This window comes from Garra rufa, chromosome 5 (assembly GCF_049309525.1).
Source record: "Garra rufa chromosome 5, GarRuf1.0, whole genome shotgun sequence".
In the NCBI taxonomy this organism is placed as follows: domain Eukaryota; kingdom Metazoa; phylum Chordata; class Actinopteri; order Cypriniformes; family Cyprinidae; genus Garra; species Garra rufa.
In genome coordinates, this window is record NC_133365.1 from 6,807,998 (window position 1) to 6,829,758 (window position 21,761).

General features: G+C 35.3%; 2 protein-coding genes across 2 annotated transcripts in view; both read left to right on the forward strand.

The window, feature by feature from the left end:
- The first annotated feature begins 187 nt into the window (after nucleotides 1-187).
- On the forward strand, nucleotides 188-13,496 carry vps33a (VPS33A core subunit of CORVET and HOPS complexes). Its single transcript, XM_073840862.1, has 13 exons — nucleotides 188-295; nucleotides 522-587; nucleotides 748-875; nucleotides 2,128-2,311; nucleotides 3,609-3,725; nucleotides 4,111-4,285; nucleotides 4,409-4,602; nucleotides 8,034-8,160; nucleotides 8,932-8,999; nucleotides 9,659-9,796; nucleotides 9,951-10,088; nucleotides 11,137-11,305; nucleotides 12,913-13,496. The coding sequence occupies exons 1-13, from the start codon at nucleotides 194-196 to the stop codon at nucleotides 13,104-13,106; spliced, it is 1,800 nt and encodes a 599-aa protein (XP_073696963.1). The 5' UTR covers nucleotides 188-193; the 3' UTR covers nucleotides 13,107-13,496.
- A 1,702-nt stretch (nucleotides 13,497-15,198) lies between these two features.
- cngk (cyclic nucleotide-gated potassium channel) overlaps nucleotides 15,199-21,761 on the forward strand; it is a 28,578-nt gene continuing 22,015 nt past the window's right edge. Inside the window, exons 1-7 of the mRNA XM_073839461.1 lie at nucleotides 15,199-15,339; nucleotides 17,919-18,207; nucleotides 18,292-18,391; nucleotides 18,635-18,720; nucleotides 19,311-19,395; nucleotides 20,129-20,303; nucleotides 20,384-20,548. Coding sequence (XP_073695562.1) covers nucleotides 15,199-15,339; nucleotides 17,919-18,207; nucleotides 18,292-18,391; nucleotides 18,635-18,720; nucleotides 19,311-19,395; nucleotides 20,129-20,303; nucleotides 20,384-20,548 — 1,041 coding nt within the window. The remainder of the gene's footprint in view (nucleotides 15,340-17,918; nucleotides 18,208-18,291; nucleotides 18,392-18,634; nucleotides 18,721-19,310; nucleotides 19,396-20,128; nucleotides 20,304-20,383; nucleotides 20,549-21,761) is intronic.

Here is a 21,761-nt window from a genome sequence, read left to right on the forward strand (position 1 = left end):
ACGCGTACGTAAAAGTAAATTAAATCTTAATTATTTTTGCGAAACGTTACCAATAATAAAATATATGTTAGAATATACTAAAGTATATTTTAAAATACTGTAAAATAATTTACATCTGCTGGTTTTTATTTTGAAAGACGAGTCATGTGACAACCTGAGGCCGTGAAAGTCATATGATTGTGGTTCAACAAACATGGCGTCACATTTGTATTGCGGCAGAGTAAACCTAAATATTTTGAGAGAGGCTGCACGAAAAGACCTGCGAGAATTTTTAGATAAATGTTCGGGAAGCAAGGTAAAGCTCTCTGCTTTAATATTAACTATAGTAGTTTTATTTGTTCTTTTCCTGCTGTCACGCCTGTCACTTACTCAGGGTTTGCTCTAAACCTAGCATTATGTCAATGTTGTTGCGTAGTATTATTAATGCAAACATTGTTTAGTTATACTGTCAGTTGACATATAACGTTTAGAATTTCATCATCCTCTAATTTATGTTTTCATAAATTATTTTTATATTACAGGCCATTGTTTGGGACGAGTATCTTACTGGACCTTTTGGGTTAATTGCTCAGTATTCCCTTTTAAAGGTGAGAGACATATTGTACCAAAATACACATATACTAGTGTGAGTGCAAAAAGAAAAACAGAAAATCTAATTTTATATTTTAAAAATACTGATGACTTTATTTAATGGTTAGTTCATCCCTTTTCCAAAAAGTAATTTTCTTTATTTCATTTTTTACAAAGGAACATGAGGTTGAGAAAATGTTCACTCTCAAAGGCGGTCGTATACCATCGGCTGCCGTCAAGAATATTGTCTTTTTTGTTCGACCGAGGTTGGAATTGATGGACATCATTGCAGAAAATGTTGCAAGGTAAGTCAAAAAAGACAAAAACAATGTACAATTGAGGTCAAAAGTTTACATACACCTTGCAGAATCTGCAAAATGTTAATTATTTGACCAAAATAAGAGGGATCATAGTAATTCATGTTATTTTTTTACATAGTACTGACCTGAAATATATATTTTACATAAAAGATGGTTACAGATAGTCCACAAGAGAAAATAATAATTGAATTTGTAATAATAACTGTTTAAAAGTCACTTAAACTGCCTACTGTTTTTCAGAAAAATCTTTCAGGTCTCACAAATTCAGTTTTTTCAGCATTTTTTGTGTATTTGAACCCTTTACAACAATGACTGTATGATTTTGAGACCCATCTTTTCACACTGAGGACAACTGAAGGACTCATATGCAACTATTACAGAAGGTTCAAACACTCACTGCTGCTCCAGAAGGAAACATGATGCATTAAAAGCCAGGTGAAAACTTTTTAAATTTGAAGATCAGGGTAAATTTAACCTTATTTTGTCTTCTGAGAAACGTATCTTCTGTCGCTTCTGAAGGGCAGTACTAAATGGAAAAAAAAGAAGATATTTAGACAAAATAAGAGAAATGTTTACACCCCTGGCTTTAAATGCATGTTTTTTTTTCTTCTGGAGCATCTGTGAGTGTTTGAACCTTCTGTAATAGTTGCATATCGGTCCCTCAGTTGTCCTCAGTGTGAAAAGATGGATCTCAAAATCATACAGTCATTGTTGGAAAGGGTTTAAATACACAAAAATGCCAAAGATCCAAATAATTTGTGTGACCTGGAAGATTTTTCTGAAGAACAGCAGGCTGTTCAGGACAAACAAGGGACTCATGGTCAACTATCACTAAACAAAAAAACACAGCTGTGGATCATTCAGGTAACAACACAGTATTAAAAAAATCAAGTGATTGTAAACTTTTGAACAGGGTCATTTTTATAAATTCAACTATTGTTTTCTCTTGTGGACTATATGGAAACATCTTTTATGTGAAATATCAGGTCAGTACTAAATAAAAAGTAACATGCATGTTGTATGATCCCTCTTATTTTGGTAAAATAATTCAAGTTTTAAGATTCTGTATGGTGTATGTAAACTTTTGACCTCAACTGTAACAATATCATTCATAACAGAGATTTTGATTGGAGAAAATAAAAAGGTAGTTTTAATTATGTGCAATGATTGCTGACAGTAGTCAGTGAAAGTAATGTAGTGTTGCTGATGATATTATATTCTAATGTTTCCATTGCAGTGAGGATAAATTACATCCGCGGGAATTCCACATCCTGTTCGTACCTCGCCGGAGTCTCCTGTGTGAACAGCGGCTGAAGGAGAAAGGGGTTTTGAACTCTTTCACAAACATCGACGAATACATTCTGGACCTCATACCTTATGATGGAGATCTTCTTTCCATGGAGTCGGAGAGTTCCTTCAGAGTAAGGCAGTGTTTGGATGTCAATCTTACTTAACTTACTAATTTTCTGAAGGATTTCTGATTCAACATTAGTCAGACTTTGACTATCAATATTTATGGGTGCAAAATATGAATATTTGAAGTTTTAGAAAGACATATTATAGTGGGTAATTCTTAATACATACAATAACATTAAAGCCTGACACATGAAAAAATATTTTTTTTTTTTTGACTAATATTTTTATTGCCAAAAAGCAAGATGAAACTTTGATAGCTTGTCATGCAATTTAATGAGATCTACTTATATCAGACTACTTACACAAAACATATGCAATGCAATAAACCTATGCAAATAAACCTTCTTCAAAAGCCTGATATTTGTGACCCTGGACCAGTCTTAAGTAGCACAGGTATATTTGTAGCACTGGCCAAAAATACATTGTATGGGTCAGAATTAGCAATTTTTTTGTGAAAAATCATTGGGAAATTAAATATTTTATAAATTTCCTACCGTAAATATATCAAAACCTTATTTTTGATTAGTAATATGCATTGCTAAGAGCTTAATTTGGACAAATTTAATGGTGATTTTCTCAATATTTGGATTTTTTTTTCACATCCTAAGATTTTTAGATTTTCAAATAGTTGTATCTCCGCTAAATATGGTCCTATCCTAACAACATACATCAATGGAGAGCTTATTTATTCAGCTTTCAGATGTATAAATCTCAATTTCAAAGAATTGACCCTTATGGTTTTGTGGTCCAGGGTCACATTTGATACTCACATTTCAACAAGATTTTTCGAAAAAATTAATGCATGGCTAATCAAGTAAACTGAAAGAAAGATGTTTTGCAATTATACCTTTTAAGGCATTTTACTTCCTTAACATTTCAAACTATCATTTAGACAACAGAAGGTATGTAGTAGATTGAGTGCAACAGGTTTTTCAGCAAAGTTTTGATCACGTTGCTAATTTAGAGGCCTTATGTTTGTGTCAATTAAGCTACAGTAGACTTTGTAGGGTTAAAGTGATCATATAAAAGACTGCTGGATGTACTTTGTAAATGTAATCTGACTTTCAGAACTCAAACCTCCTGTCCAAAAAGAACATTTAAGTCAAGCTGCAAAAGTGTCTCATTCAAAAATCTGTGATTTCATAACATCAAACACCTTTTAGACCTGTTCTTGGCTCTAGGAAAGCACCTGTGTTCTTTCATATCCTTTTGCCTGGTTATGACCTTGTTTTATGTGCAGTAAAAAGCTGACATATGCATGAGCAGATTGAGATGTTCACATAACTGTTTTCTATTATGAAGGAATGTTATTTAGAGAATGATCAGACAAGTCTGTATCACGCTGCCAAGGGCCTCATGACTTTGCAAGCACTTTATGGAACAATACCACAAATCTTTGGCAAAGGCGAGTGTGCAAGGGTGAGTAGAAAAGCAATTGTCAACTTTTTGTTTTATTTTTTTTTAAATTATGCATTGTATGCCATCTAGCATCTAGTTCTTCCTCAGTAGTGCACTCTTAAAAATAAAGGTTCCAAAAGGGTGTTTTTGCAGTGGTGCCATACAAGAACTATTTTTGGTACCTTTCAGTAAACAGTTCCTAAAAGATCCATTTTGAAGAACATTAAAAAAAATCTGCATTTGAAAGGTTCCATGGATGTTCAAGGTTCTTCATAGAACAATTGATGCTAATAAAGAACCTTCACGTTTAAGTGTACTTATTTGTAGTAGTTTGGAAAACACTGTTTTGTTTTACATTGCACTGAGTTGTTTCTCTTTTTTTATATCTCTCGGGTGTCTTTTTCAGCATGTGGCCAACATGATGTTGCGGATGAAGAGAGAGTTTGCAGGGAATCATACTCAAATCCTGCCTGTGTTTGATACCCTCCTCCTGTTGGATCGCAATGTGGACTTGCTTACGCCGTTAGCCACCCAACTTACCTATGAGGGTCTAATCGATGAGATCTACGGCATCACTAATGGTAAATGAGTGTCAAATTTGTGCAGACATAAAATAAATACTTTAGAAATTAAAGCTATAAAGATTGTATAAGCTCTTGTTTTCCCCAGTAGTCTGTACTGCCATATGTTGGTTTCTTTGACAGGTTATGTGAAGCTTCCACCTGAGAAGTTTGCACAGAAGAAACAGGGAGAAGGTGGGAAAGATCTCCCCACTGAGCCCAAAAAACTGCAGCTCAACTCAGCTGAGGAGCTTTATGCTGAAATACGGGACAAGAACTTTAATGCTGTGGGAGCGGCTCTCAGCAAGAAAGCCAAGGTCATATCAGCTGCGTTTGAGGTTTGTGCTGCTTTTGTGTGCACACTGGCTGAGACAAACCGCAAGAATGATTGATTTTAAATATACAGTGTTGGGCAAGTTACTTCCAAAATCTAATACATATATATATGCCAAAACGAATTACATAGGGTAAAGCAAAAATGAACGCAAACGGCTTTGTTTTCATGCAGCCTACCTTTCTCATTCGGCATAAATCCAATTAATTGTGTCCATATTTGCAATGTGTTTAAATGCTAAACTATTATGTAAACCAGGATTTGTAATTAACACGCTTAAAAAAATAAAAAAATAAAAAACATACTCCTCACATGAGCAAATCTGTGTTTGGCCCGAGCTCTGAAAAATATTTCGCGTATTGATTAATTTTATATATATATACAGTGCCTTGCAAAAGTATTCATACCCCTTTTTTCACGTTTTGTTGCAGCATTATGTTAAACTGCTTTAAATTAGTTTTTCCCCACATCAATTTACACTCCATACACCATAATAATGACAAAGCAAAAACCAGATTTGCAAATTTGACAATTTTATTAAAAATAAAAGTCATTAAATAGTTCATTAATAAGGTTACATTTCTTGCTGTTTTCAAGGTGTATTCACACTGTTTTATGGCTGCTTTTGTTGTTAGGTTAAAGGTCCCATATCGTCAAAATCAAAATTTCCTGGCTTTTTTCATGATAACTGAGGTCTAGGGGCTATCTAACTACCATATGAGTTTCAAAACAGTCAATCCACAGTAAACTGCACACAGCCTGCTCAAAGTAGCTGTTCATTTTCACGAGCAGCTGTGACTTCCGTAACGATGTGACGTCCGATCGACTCAAGTCACCGCCTTCAGTCACAAACCAACGTCCCACCCTCCTTTTGTCAAACCCCCAGACAACAAAGCATCCATTCCATTGAGCAACAACAACAGGAAAACAAGTGGAGAAAACCCTGTTCAGTCGATAGATGTCAAGCTACGATCATTACACAGGCTTCAGAACAACATGAATATAAGAGATCAGCGGCACGTCAACTTCAGCCTCTTTCACACAGCGATTCCGGTAAATACACGCATAATGTGTCCCACGATTTGTTCCGGAATTGTTTAATTTGGTTCATTCACAGTTGTTTTCCGGGATCTGTGCTTGCTTTACACACAAACCATAAAGACATGTGACGTTTGAATGTGAGATGTAATGCGACGCGTACGTTTCACTAAACTGAAACTAACCTGAACAAACTGTGCTTCAGCGCTGATAGTGAGGAGCTGGCTCTGCCTGATGATCGCTGCTTCATTCCACTTTGCACGTAACGTTATTTTTCGTTGTGAAGAGTCGCTTGATAACGTGCATCATTACTACAACACTGCCTTTAGGTTCTGGCTTTGGTTCACACAGTTCCCGTAATTTTCCAGAATCAGCGCGCATTGTGAAAGGGGCTTTACTAAAGCAACAGTTATATAGCTTACTGCATTCGGTGTTTGTAAAAGAAAAAACATTAATGATCATTCTAAAATATCCTGTTGAGTATCAGCTCTCTCTATTGCTCTGAGCTCGCTTACGCTTACAGCATACATGACCGTAGTTACCTGTGATTGGCCTGGTTGTGCGTCACTCAGAAAACAACAGGCCAATCAGAAGAGAGGCTCATGAATATTAATTAGATGGGCCAAAATCGACCTGTTCTTGACAGAGCTCCTAAAAAAGGAGCTGTAAAAATATATTGAGATGGATTTTGGCACTTATAACGCAAATATATATTCTTAAGGACATCAACAAATAAAATAAACCTCCAGAAATGTGTACGATATGGGACCTTTAAGTACCTAGCTGTTTTGTAACATCTGGAGTTCATTTTCTACTCAAAATGACCCATTCATACTCAAAAAATATTCACTATTAGTCATTGTATATCATGTGCCAAGTCTTGAGGTCTCTGTGTTCATTTACAGTGCCTTGCAAAAGTATTGACAAAGCAAAAACCAGATTTGCAAATTTGACAAATGTATTAAAAATAAAACACTGAAATAAGTAGATTGCATAAGTATTCATACCCTTAACTCAGTACATAGTTGAAGCACCTTTACAGCCTCAAGTCTTTTTGGGTCTGATGTGACAAGCTTTGCACATCTGCATTTGGCAATTATCTGCCATTCTTTGCCTCACCTTTTCACCTCTCCATCTCTGTCAGCTTGGATGGGGGCTGGCAGACATTTTCTAGAGTCCTAGTTGTTCCAATCATCTTCCATTATGGAGAATGCTTCTGTCAACCTTCAATGCAGCAGATTTGTTTCTGAACTCTTCTCTAGATCATCGCCTTAACGCAAGTCTGTCTCTGAGCTCTACAGGCAGTTATCTTGGCTTTTGCTCTGATATGCATTTTCAGCTGTTAGACCTTTTCTGAGAGGTGTGTGCCTTTCTAAATCAGACTCATTCAAATGAATTTGCCACAGTTTAACTCCACTCCAAGTGTAGTAACATCTAAAAGCAATATGAATGCTCCTGAGCTAAATTTCGAGTGTCCCAGAAAAGGGTGTGAATACTTATGCAACGGGATGTTTTCAGTTTTTTATTTTTAATAGATTTGCACAAATGTTAAAAACCTATTTTTTTGCTTTGCCATTATGGAGTAGGGAGTGTAGATTGATGTGGGGAAAAAAAAGTAATTTAAAGTAGTTTAACACAAGGCAGCAACATAACAAAATGTAAAAAAAAAAATAAAATAAAGGGTTATGAATACTTTTACAAGGCACTGTAGACTATGATTTAATACAAAAAGATTTTGTCAATTTTAGTTAAACGTAATTTTTGTTGCTTGTTTGCACTTGTCCGCCGCATTTTTCCTCTTCTTCGACTCCGCTGCTGTCTCCATTAATTTAGTGTTTAGGCACCAGTCCAGGTGTTTTCAGGAGTTACTCGTGCTATTTTTCCATGTTGAGAGTTTGGTGTCGCACATAGATTGCACCTGACTATGCAGTCTTATCCTTTTCTCTGATGAACTGAAAATAACGAGAGAGTGTCCTTCTCACAAATGTAGAATCCATCTCTGCAGCCATTCTGAGTTAAAATATGTTGTTGTAACTTGCGTTACTGAGATTGTAACAAGTAATATACTACTATAATATTATTACTTTAGTAATGCGTTACTCCCAACACTGTAAATATTTATAGCAAGAAAATAAGCATTCCAATAGTTACTGTCCATGATTTTAGTGAATTGCTTGTATTTATTTGATCAAGGATACAGTAAAACAGTAATACTGTCAAATATTACAATTTAAAAGAACTGTTTTCTATGTGAATGTATGTTCGAATGTAATTTATTTCTCTGAATTTTCAACATCATTACTCTTCAGTGTTACATGATCCTTTGGAAATCATTTTTAACAGACTGATTTGCTAGTGTTTGCCATAAACAAGCTTGTGTTTGTGTCTCTGTGCCAGGAGCGACACAATGCGAAAACTGTTGGAGAGATTAAACAGTTTGTTTCCCAGTTGCCTCACATGCAGGCGGCTCGGAGCTCCCTGGCTAATCACACTTCCATCGCTGAACTCATTAAAGACATAACAAGTAAGTCTGAGACCAAGCATCCATGCATTCAGAAATTAAATAAATATTATGTTATTTTCGACCTAAGGTCTGTGGAAAGCTGTCAATTACCAGCAAATTGTGACTTATGAGCTGACTTGTGGTTATTTTTCAAAAATCAAAAATAATGATTTTAATGACGGGAAATGAACATTTGAACATTAATGATGCCATCCGCCTAGCCTAGAAATCTAGACGCACCCTAGCGGCAGCAAAAATTATTTTGATAATTAAACATTTGATTAATTAAACATCTTGATGTAAGTCTGGCTCGCCAGGCTAGCCATCCGCCTGCTTGCTTGCTGGACTTTCATTGTACTGTAAATGTTTTTCCTGGTCATTTTAACAAAGTGTGGTAAGCCTGAAATTATTCATACCCCTGGCAAATTCTGACTTAAAGTTACTTTTATTCAAACAGCAAGGTTTTTTTTTGACCGGAAATGAGGCTTCTCCAAAAAGATAATAAGATGATGTACAAGAGGCATCATTGTGGAAAAAAATTTTTTTTTTAGCTTTTATTTACGTTTGAACAAAAAGTGGCACATCTAATCTTGTGAGAGAAGCCTGTGTCATTTTCACAAAAAAACTTTCTGTTTGAATAAAAGTAACTTTAAGTCAGAATTTGCCAGGGGTATGAATAATTTCGGGCTTGACTGTATATGATCATTTTATGAGACCTGGCACATTAATTTTGCTTTTTTACTTCGTATCAGTTTAGTTTTTTCTCAAACTGCCTTGCTTTTCATGTTTCAGCCTCAGAAGAATTCTTTGAAAATCTGACCGTCGAACAAGAGTTTATGACTGGAGTGGATACAGACAAGGTGCTTTGTTTTGTTAATGATTCCATTATAAATGCAGTATAATGTAAGAAATTACATTTGTAATAGACATGTTCTTATGATTTGCATAACCTTAAAAGAAATGCCCTGTTTTTGTGTGGAAACAGGAATAGTTCTCCTAAAAATGAATATGTGCTGAAAATGTACTCCCAATCAAGTCATCCAAGATGACTTTATTTCTTCATGGGAACAGATTTGGAGAAATGTAGCATTGCATCACTTGCTCACCAATGGATCCTCTGCAGTGAATGGGTGCCGTCAGAAAGAGAGTCCAAACAGCTGATAAAAACATCACAATAATCCACTCCAGTCCATCAATTAACATCTTGTGAAGCGAAAAGCTGCATGTTTGCAAGAAACAAATTCATCGTGCTGATGGCACCCATTCACTGCAGATGATCAAAAGTGTCCAGAGTTTAAATACAATGGACAACTCTGCTTTAATTATTGTTCAAACAGAAACTAATCAAGTTTAATATATAAGTCTGCTTACTTTCTCCAAACATTTTTGAAATTATTTTTGAATTTGAAGGGAAAATGCATTTTAACATGGATTTTTTTTAATTCTCTGAGAATAGGTTATATTTCAGGTACTAGTAATTTCTTTGTTTAATGTGTTTTTATTGCGATTTTACTCTCAGGTCAGCACTTATATAGAAGACTGCATAGCACAAAAAGACCCACTGATTAAAATCCTGCGGCTGGTCTGCATGCAGTCTGTCTGCAACAGTGGCCTCAAACAGAAAGTCCTGGACTACTATAAGAAAGAAATCCTTCAGGTAGAACAGAGGAGATTTCTTTGTGGTTTGTTTATATTTATTCAATGGTGAATTTGAGTCACTGACTTTCTGAGTTGTGCAACAGTCACTGGACACCATAGAAGTGAGTTAGAAGTGCTATAAACATACAATTGCTTTTGTCTTTTTGGTTTAGACTTACGGTTACAAGCACATTCTGACTCTCAAGAACCTGGAAAAGGTTGGGTTACTCAAACCTCAAAGCACCATGAGAAACAACTACCCCACAATTAGAAAAACCCTCAAACTGTGGATGGAGGATGCCAATGAACAGGTTTGTTATTGTTATTAGTGAATATGGCTGCCACCAGTCAATTAATCCATTAAATAACATTGGGAGCAATAAAGTGGGTCATCGGATGGCCATTTTCCACAAGTTCATATGATTCTTTCGGGTCCTAATGAAAAGTCTATAATGTACTTTGGTTAAAAATTCTCAATAGTAGTGTCATAAAACACCCTTTTACCTTGTCAAAATCAGCTCTGCAAAAAAATCTATTTAATTGCATGGTCCCTTTAAATGCAAATAAGCTCTGCTCGCTCTGCCCCTCTCTGCTGTGGGATTATGAGCCGTAATGTTTACTTTAGTTGCATTTAGTGGCAAAACTTGCCAACAAGCACATTATTAAGAAAGGCCGTTCGCAAAGATGCATAAAAAAACCCTTATATTTACCTTCTGCTGTGGGTGAAGCTGCATCACGAATGATTCGCACAAACATAAACGCATGTGTAGATCGGGATCGTGCTTTTCTTTGAAAAACGAAAGTAACATTAACCCTCTGCGTCTTCAGCAGCTCAGATGTTGGGAGTAAATGACGACTGCTATGTTCATTATTACATCCATCAACAGAACACCTCGAGACTTTCTTGTCGACACAATGATGATTGGAGTCAGACTTTTTCAGCTCGATGAGGGCGGGTCTAAGATAAGGCGCTCATGTCAATCATCTATCGTGGGAGTCGCCTTTGTCTGAAGCTGAGAATGACCTGATTTTAAAAAGGGGATATTACTTTTAAAGATTAAAAAAATACGACTGGGTGGATTTTTATCAGTGTAGGGTGGTTGTGTACACAAACTGCCAAAACACATTAATGTTCAAACAACATGTAAAAGTGAGTTTTGCATCACTTTTGCAGTTAGTTTTGAGAAATTATTTATAGTAGCATTTGTTTGGAGATGTATATTTTTGCATAGGTAACAGTACATATTTTACACATATTTGCTAATGAGATTACACAAAAGTGTCATTTTTGCAGCCGTTCAAATTCTTGTGTGTTACTGAGTTTTTAGGAATGACTAATGCTTGTTAACTTTCTTTTAGAACCCCAATGACATCTCGTATGTGTACAGTGGCTATGCGCCGCTCAGCGTTCGTCTGACTCAAGTACTGGCTCGTCCTGGCTGGAGGAGCATCGAGGAGGTGCTGAAGATGCTGCCTGGGCCACACTTTGAAGAAAGACAGCAGGTTCCCACAGGACTTCACAAGAAGCGTAAGTCGTGAGCTTTGACATTATTTACTTTCATTCTAGATCAGTAAACCTATTAACTTAATAATAAACTTGATATATATGTGACCTTGGACCACAAAAGAACAGTCTTAAGTAGCATGGGTATATTAAAACTTAATTTTTGATTTGTTGTATCCATTGCAAAGATCTTCATTTGGACAACTTTGAAGGTGTTTTTTTTTTGCACCCTCAGATTCCAGATATTGTCCTTTCCCAACAAACCATACATCAATAGAAAGCTTATTCATACAGCTTTCAGATCATGTATAAAACTCAATTTTGAAAAATTTACCTTTATGACTGGTTTTGTGGTCCAGGGTCACATATTATATCCAACCTCACCCACATACAGTACATATAGTACATTCCCATAAAATAATATATGTGACCCTGGACCACAAAACCAGTCATAAGGTTAAATTTTACAAAACTGAGATGTATATATAATATGAAAGCTAAGTAAATAAGCTTTCTATTGATGTATGGTTTGTTTGGATATGACAATATTTGGCCGAGATACATCTATTTGAATATCTGAAATCTGAGGATGTCCAAATTAGGTTCTTAACAATGCATATTACTAATCAAAAATTACATTTTGATACATTTACAGTAGGAATTTTACAAAAAATCTTCATGGAACATGATCTTTACTTAATTTCCTAATGATTTTTGGCATAAAAGAAAAATCAATAATTTTGACCCATGCAATGTATTTTTGGCTATTGCTACAAACATACCCCAGCGACTTAAGACTGGTTTTGTGGTCCAGGGTCACATATATACTATATAGCAAATCTTAACTGCCTGTTTGCTTGTATAATCACAAAAAAATTATCGTCCAGCTATAATCTTGAAATTTGGCCAAAAGGTATGAGAAAATAAAATTTGCCCATAATTTACTCACCCTCCAGGCATCCTAAGTGTATATGACTTCTTTCAGATGAATCCAATTGGAGTTACATAAATTATTCTGGTACTTCCAAGCTTTAGAGTGGCAGTGGGTGGGTGTTTCTCTTCATCAGTCCAAAACAAGTCCAATAAAGTGCATCCATCCATAATAAGAAGTGCTCCTCACGGATCCAGGGGGTGGCAAAAGTTTTTGCAAAAAAAATATCCATAGAGGAAACTAAAATAAGGAAACTTTGCTGACTTTGCTCCTGTAAACAAATGTTGGTTTTTGCAAGACTCCCCGGTGCATTTGCAACCGCAACATCCTACGCCATTGCTATTTAAATATGGATATTTTTCTTACAAAAATGCATCAATAAACTACAGGAAGCCTTTATTCACCCCCCGGAGCCATGTGAGGCACTTTTTATTGTGGATGGATGCACTTTATTGGACTTTCCAGGATAATTTTTAATATAACTCCAGTTGCATTCATCTAAAAGAAGGAAGTCATATACACCAAGGATATTAGAGATTTTTTTTTTTTTTTTAAGTAGTAGAGTTGCTGTAGAATAATTTGTAGTATTAAAACCGCTATATAAATAAAAATTGAATAAAAGTCTTATGCGTATGTTTGCAACATTTTGTCAATGTTGATAATTGATTGATAGTCCAATCTCCTTCTCTTGAATTTGCAGGTCAGCCAGGAGAAAACAGAACCACTCTTGTCTTCTTTCTTGGCGGTGTGACGTACGCTGAAATCGCTGCTCTGCGGTTCTTATCTCATATGGAAGATAGCGGGACTGAGTACATTATTGCAACCACCAAACTTATCAACGGCACCAGCTGGATAAAGTCTCTCATGGACAATCCTGAGGAAAACTTACCTTAACAAAGCCACGCCATCTGTGGGGCCTCACGGATCCTGTTATCTGTCCACCATGAACCCAAACTGTACGGTTTTGTGTGAAATGTAGAATGCAACTCATATCAAAGTGTTAATGCTGTTTTGTCTGATCATTTTTAATGATTATGAGAAAAGAGGTTGAAATTGCTGTTGCCTGTTACAATAGTAATTTATTCATGAGAAACATTTGTGAAAACAGCCACCTGCATCTGATCTAAGGTTTGTGAGTAAACAGATTATGCAGTGTATTAACATACTAATGTGATATATAACCTGCTTTGTCAGACAGCCACTGTACATAATTTTAGCATGTAGTGGCTACTTTTTTGTTATGATAATGCATTCCAAGTCTAAATAAAATAATTGTTGGATTTAGCACGTTTATATAACAATTTATTGAAATAGCTAAATTTAAACCTCAGATTGGCTACTAATGAAAGGGCAAGTACAGTTGAGGTCAAAAGTTTACATACTCCTTGCAGAATGTGTAAAATATTATTTGATCAAATTAAGAGAGATTGTACAAAATGCATTTCTTTGTTTAGTACTGACCTAAATAAGATATTTAACATAAAAGATGTTTACATGTAGTCGACAAGAGAAAATAATAGTTACATTTATAAAATTGACCCTGTACAAAAAACTGTTGTTACCTGTTTTTTTTTTTTTTTTTTTTTTTTGTTTTGATAGTTGTTCATGAGTCCCTTGTTTGTCCTGAACAGTTAAACCGCTCACTGTTCTTCAGAAAAAAATCTAAGAGAATCCTAAAGTTCACAAATTTTTTGGTTTTCCGGCATTTTTGTGTATTTGAACTCTTTCCAACAATGACTGTATGCTTTTGAGATCCGTCTTTTCACACTGAGGACAACTGAGGGACTCATATGCAACTATTACACTCACTGATGCTTTAGAAGGAAGAAAAGAAGAGCCGGGGGTGAAAACTTTTGAACAAAATGGAGATGTGTACATTTTTCATTTGTACAGGTATACATTCAGGTAAAAACACTATTAATAATCAAATGTATGTAAACTTTTAAATAGGGTCATTTTTTTTTTAAATGTCATAAATAGATTTATTTCTCAATGAACTTCTATTAACTAAATAAAATCAGTTGGTGTGACCATCCTTTACATTTAAAGTAGTTTTTGAATTTGGTATTACCCATACAGAAAAGAAAAGCACAAAAATAAAATTAGAAATGTCATAATGCATCAAACATTTGCCACTCTTTTGGTTATTTGTAAGTGAAATGAAACAAGAGAATCAAGTTCAGGGGAAAAAAGGGGAAAAGATAAAGGAGATTTAAGCTATTTTTGCATATGAATGAAGAATTTAGCATTCAATACAAGAAAATTAAGAACACATTCAGCACATAGTAGCTTCGGTTTTCTTTCTTTAATAATTTTTCTTGTAATTTTTTTTTGCAAGTGTACAGACTTATATTCCACACAATAGCATCACTGAATAAAGCAATATAGTAATATGTAAATAAATAATAATCAGGGCAAAAAATCTACATACATAGAAATAAACAGTATTCGTGTAATTCACACAATTCCCCACAGGTGGGGGGTGTAAAAATATTTAGTAAATTAATTTAGTGCAAGGTTTTCCTCTGAATTTAGTTTTTTTTTATAAGTCAAAGAACAACAACATATGTTATTCTTTCTTTAATAATCTGTTTGCGACACATACGTGATGTGACGTAAGCGGTGACGTTCAACCACATAATTCAATAAATCAAAACTTCCAACCGATTTAACGGTCACTGCCGATCGAAATGTGAAGAAATGAGGATTTTTAAGCGTACAAGCTAAGTAAAGTTCGTAAATTACATATAAAATATCATTACAACGGTAGCTAAACATATTATATGTTATATGTTGTTTTTACTTAATTCTAAAAGGATTTGAGATATCACTTGCTAGCTGAATTTGGTAACGTTATCAGAAAACGGACGGAAACTTTAGATCAAATGTTCACAGTTAGCTATTGTTTCTCTTTTTACTGCTCTAAAATTACATCTCCATTAGTGTAGTTACTGTTTCAGAGATAATATCTCAGATTGTATTGCAGATGACACCTGAAGACCCGAACGAGTCCAGGGAGCTGGAGGATGAGCTGTCTGTTCATTCTCCAAAGCAGCAAAATGTTCGTGCGTGGAATGCGTTTATTTCCATAACATGTCTGGCAACGGGAATAATCGCTCTGTATGAGGTAAGATGTTTTTAACAGACATTTGTCTGTTAGTTTGAGTCAATACCTGGAGATTGTAGTGAAAAGATAATGTTTTTATGTGTTTTAATGGCTTCACACCAAAAAAGAATCGGTTCGTCTATTTCGAAGCATTCGAATCGCGAATCAGAATCGATTCTTTAAAGGGAATCGGCTCCTTTTTAAAACCATGAAATACTTGCAAGTCTGTATTAAGTGAATTTAAAAAAAAAAGTCAAGGTCCTGGAAAGTTTTTGAAAATAAACATACACTGCCCTCTAAAACTTTGGAAACACCCCTGGCAAAGATACGATATCGGCATAGTGCGAATCATTTTTAGGCAATCCTTCAGGAGGCCTGGAGTAATATATCAATGTTTGAATAAACTGACTGCTTGGATGCCAAGATTACGGTGGATATTTTGATGAATAAACTGTTTATGTAATAAAATATGTTTTCGTAGTTTGTGTTGTCCCTTATGAGTGCAAAATGATCACAAATTAAAAAGGATTCATGCCAATATTGTCCAAAACCCCACTTTTCTAGGGCAGTGTAACATAGATACAGGTCCTTGATATTATTTTGTACAAAAAGTTTTCTGGAAAAAAATCCATATTATTCCATCCGGTCTACTAATGTGTTATTTTGCCAACACTTTGTGGCCTGTGCATGCTAGCTTAGCTGATTTACATTAGATACGCACAGTGTTGCCAACTTTTTTCATTGGAAAGTCACTAAATGTCGCTAGATGATGTCATATGCTAAAGAGCATATTCATGACGTCAGTGCATCGTATTGTCTTGCCTCTTTGTGCTCACATTCTGCCTTTTAATGCAGCCAAATTCTCAATAAATGGTTTTCATATATATATATATTTCATAGCTATATTGATATAGTTTACTGTTTCTTTTTTCAGACAACAAGGTGAATATAAAATAGTGACTGAAACGTGGCCCATTAAGACTACATAACCAGCTCTCGAAGATATTAATCTACAATTATAAAGTTAGACTCGCAATTCTTTTTTCCTCCTAGGAACTGGAAGATTTTTATCTCACAATTCCACTTTTTATATCTAGCCATTCTGACTTTATAAATCACAGTAGTGCATTTATATCTCACAGTTCTGAGAAAAAAGTCAGAATTGCGAGAAAAAAGTCAGAATTGTGAGATAAAAAGTCACAATTACCTTTTTCATTTTTTTATTCAGTGGCAGAAACGGGCTTCCATACTTCAATCCAAAAGTTAATATCAAATGTACCAAATATTCTTCAGTTTTATGCAAAACAGAAATACAACAAGTAGAGTATCAGATCTCTGTCATATGGCCAAAAATAAAAGCAAAAAAAAAAAAAACATTTTTTTTTTGTTGCATAGTTGTGTTTGACACATGAAAACTGTAACAATGTATCTTACAAGGTAACATGATGTAACCTTGCTCTCACTTGAAATGTGTCCCCACATTAAGTCCTTGAATTTTAGCTGAATTTTGCAAACGAAAAATTGCATTTATTGAGAATTTGGCTGTATTAAAATGCAGAATGTGAGCACAATTCTAGCTAATTCTGGTATGGCTGAGGGCCATGCACTGTCCCTGTTAAAGGTTGTATCAGCGATTTCTAGGCTGAAAAACAAAGTGTCAATTTCAGCTGACCTTTCATCACGATCCGCTCGTTGCCTGCCCCATAAATTGTCTGTGAAAAAACCGCGTCTCTCTGGTCAGCCTAGGGTCCGAGATATGCCAAAAAAACAATCGGCACTACCAAACATTCCACACATAAACAAACATTGTTCCAACCAATCAGCGTCAGGGGTTTGGTGTTGTGGACTTTCCTACTGGTGCAGGGATGTGAGGGAGGCGGAGCGAAAGTCCACAACACCAAACCCCTGACGCTGATTGGTTGGAACAATGTTTGTTTATGTGTGGAAAGGTTGGTAGTGCCGATTGTTTTTTTGGCATATCTCGGACCCTAGGCTGACCAGAGAGACGCGGTTTTTTCACAGACAATTTATGGGGCAGGCAGCGAGCGGATCGTGAAAAAAGGTCAGCTGAAATTGACACTTTATTTTTAGGCTAGAAATCGCTGATACAACCTTTAAATAAACAAATAAATAAATTTGAGAGTGTTACACCTGGAAAGTCGTTGAATTTGAATTTAATTAAGGGTCAAATGATTTAAAATAAAATTAAAATAAATGATTTAATATATGTAATAATCTGAAATTGAATTAATGTTAATTAAGGAATAAATTACTCACTAAAACAAATACAGTTAATGTTTAATATTTAGTCCTACATTTATTTTTGTATTACTCTCTCCCTTTATTTATTGCATTTTTTATTTAGTTTTGTATTTATTCTTACTTTTCTGTTTTTTTGAATGATAATTAGTGGGCTTTTTGAATCTTTAAAAAAAAAGATCTAAATAAAAACAATCAAAAATAATGTAAAATTGATGTTGAGGAATTCGAATTCCAAAACCAAGAATTGTAATCAGAGTACTGTGTAGAGCCCTAGGTAGAGTGTAACTTCTGTTTATAGTTTTCATAACTGATCATTCATTTTCCTAATTTTTTTCCAGATGTTTTTCAACTCTACAGTCCCAGGGATCATCTTCACGAGATACTCACTTGATCTGGTCTTCATTTTGAGCATCATTTCACGCTTTTACATTGGATACGAAACCCATGGAGTGGTTATAACAGACCCTAGAAAAGTCAGAAAAAAATACCTCAGGACATGGTTTTTACTGGATGTCTTGTCTGTTTTACCCCTTGAAACAATAACAATCGCTTTCCCCCAGTTGAGGTTTATGCGTTATGCATATGCCAATAGATGTCTCAGATTGTTCAGATTGTTTGGTATATTATGTAAGTCATTTATTTCTAAACTTTAAATAATTCATTATGTAATTCAGATAAATACACCTGCTAACATGTTTTGTGTGATTCTAGCCATGTTCAGTAAGGAACCAGACACCAACAAGATTAATCTTACAGTTTTCAAAGTGTTTTCCATCATGGCCCTGTGTATACAAGCTTCAGCATGCCTTTGGTAAGTTCAATAATTGGCCGATAATTAAGAATATTCTACTCCACAATGGATCCTTTTGATTGTCACTTTGGTGATCTGAAGAATAATCTTTATTAACTCTTAGTAATCAGGAATGCAATGTTTTTTCTATCACAAAATGTTAGAACAGAATAATGGCAAATGTTTGTTATTATTAATGCCAAGATATTGCATAAAGAAAACATTGCACAGTTAAAAAGTAATGATATTCTGTTGTTCTGTCAGGTTTCATCAGGTGTGTGAAGCAGTTTATGCTGGTCATGAAAGGTATTGCCCAAAAACGGAAAACTGGTTGCAGCTGCTGCCAGAATGTAAGTTTCCCCCCTTGTTTCACTCCCAATAACACAAAAAGGCCATTATCTTTAAGAGATAAAGAACAAAATTACACACTGGACCAAAGGCCCATTACCAAACAAGTTTTCGTGTTTTTCCCCCATGTATTTTGCCATTTTTTTCACCATTTCATGAATTAAATAGCCAATATTTGCTTTTTACATTTTTGTCTTGCTTTTCAAAGAAAAAAAAAATTACAGAATAACAATTTAAAAATATTTATTAAACACTGAACATTTTTAACATTCTAGTAGACATTATAGCCTACCAACAAAGCACAGTTTAACTTAAAATTAGTAAGCAAAATAAAATTCTTTGGCCATTTTTAAGACCCTCTTCGTGAATCAGGCATAGGTATTGATATAGGATTTAGAAAGTAATTAGTAATAAGTAATTAAATACGTTTTGGAGAGGTAATTTGTACAGTAATCTGTTGAAGATGTAATTAGCTACTGGTAATTATTTACTTTTTTAGAGTAACTTACCCAACACTGATTGGGTTGCAGCATAAATCTCCTTATACTATGTTTTTGGATATTGCTAATTATGCTGCATACTATTTCTACAGTTTCAATCAATACGACAGAAGTTACAGATATGGAGTTCTATGCTACGTCGCTTTACTGGTCAACTATCACATTGTGCTCCATAGGGTGAGTACTGGCAATGTAATGTAGCTATGCACAGTGCGACATGTCAAGTTATCCTTTTTTAAACTGATATTTTTAAAAATGAGATTGCAATATGCAAATCACATAAACTATAGCAGTAACATAAAACACAGTTTTATATGCAGGTTCTCCAATCTGTTTGTCTGTTTTAACACCCCTGCCCTACAGTTTTGGCCAGTAATGCGTTAGTGTAATTTGATCATTTTTTAGTATTTTTTTTTTATTTAATGCATTATCATTTTCTAACTATAATAATTTTTTTAACTATAGAGTATAGGTAAAAGCTGAGGTCTCTGTATGTTACCGATCAACGCCGTGTTTTATTATCTAGATTGTAAAAAGGGTGCAGCACACAAGACTTCCTCTATCTGATACTTTTCTTTGACTTTGAAGTGTACTATTTAGGTTAAATTTCATAAATGTACAGGAAAAAAGTAATCAGTTATGCTCATTCTGATTTAAGTCACAAAGATGTGACGCTACTTCAGCTTCACCGTAAGTTTCATAATGACAGATATAGTGGACAGATATTTTAGACACAAAGTCTAAGTGTTAAAATGGAGCATTTGAAGGTGGTGTATGTAAAAATTGTAATGCAATATTCGCTTTTTTATTTCCGTAGTATAGTGTACCATTAAATACGGTACTTTATATATTCTTTGCTTGTCATAAGAGGGTGTATTCATTATACTGTCTTATTAAATATATCGAACAGCTATGGGGATATACATGCCACAAATTTGGAAGAGGCCACAATTGCATCATTTGTGATGGTGCTTGGATTGCTTTCCTTTGGAATCAGCATGTCTAACTTGAGCTCAGTTATAAGCAACATGGTTGCACAAAGAGGAAGATTCTACCATAGAGTGGAGGCTATTCTTCATTACATGGTTTGTGATAAGAAGACTTTATTTATCTCTCTGTCATTTCTGCTAGTAATTTCATACTTATTTTACCTTTTTAATCAAAGAGACAAATGGGATTAACAGAGGAGATCCAGGAGTGGGTGCACCAACATTATCACAATCTTTGGTTCCACCAGAGGGGCCGCGACATTGCAGGACTTATGGATGATCTTCCATTTGTCCTGCTTTCAGACGTTGAAAGTTGTTGCTACAAAACTGTGATTGAAAGTGTAAGTCATATAATCAATTAGCCGAGGCATAGCATACACCCCTCACATTTCCGCAACTGTTTTAGTATATCTTCTCAAGGGACAATACTATAGAAATGAAACTTGGATCTAAGTGAAACCTTAGTGAAATTGTCCATAGTGTCAATATATTGTGTTAGCATCATTGTTATCTTTCACTGCCTTAATCATCCTGGGCATGGAACATGGTGCTTCTCCACCTTACGCTTGAGGATGCCCCACATGTGCTTAATAGGATTAAGGTCTAGAGACCTACTTGGCCACCCCATCACCTTCAGCTTCCTTAGCAAGGCAATTGTCATCTTGGTGGTGTGTTTGGGATCATTATCATGTTGGAAAACTGCCATTCGGCCTAGTTTCTGGAGGGAAAGCATCATGTTCTGCTTCAGAATGTACAGTACATAATGAAATCCATGTTTTCCTCAATGAACTGCAGCTCCCCAGTACCAGCAGCACTCATGCAGCCCCAGACCATGATACTACCACCACCATGCTTGACTGTAGACAAGACCCAATTTTCTTGGTACTCACCACCAGGGCATCGCCACACATGCTGGACATCATCTGAGCCAAACAAGATTATCTTAGTCTCATCAGACCACAGGACATGGTTGTCATTAATTCATGCTCTTGGTTGTCTTCAGCAAACTGTTTGCGGGCTTTCTTGTGAGCCCACTTCAGATGAGGCTTCCTTCTGGGACGATGCCTATGAAAACCGACTTGTTGCAGTGTGCGGCGTATGGTCTGAGCACTGACAAGTTGACCTTCTACTTCTGCAACCTTTCAAGCAATGCTGGCAGCACTCATGCATCTGTTTTTTGAAGCCAGGTTCTGCACCTGACGCACAGAACAAGTGCTCAACTTCGTTGATGAACCCATCTTGGAAAACCTCTGTATGACCCTGACCACTGTAGTGTAACTCGGTTTAAGTGTGTTACTGAAACTCTAATAGCCTTTGTCCATCTTTGTGGAGAGCAACAATTGTAATTCTCAAATCCTCAGAGAGTTCTTTGCCATGAGATGCAATGTTGAACATCCAGTGGTCAGTTTGAGTTAATTGTACTTAAAGCACCTAATTTGAACAGCTCTAATACAAGATACACAACTTTGTATGGTCCTGTTAAGCAGACAAAAATATAAACATGATAAATAGGACATGTGGCTTTGCATGGTTAAGCAACATACTGCTGTTATC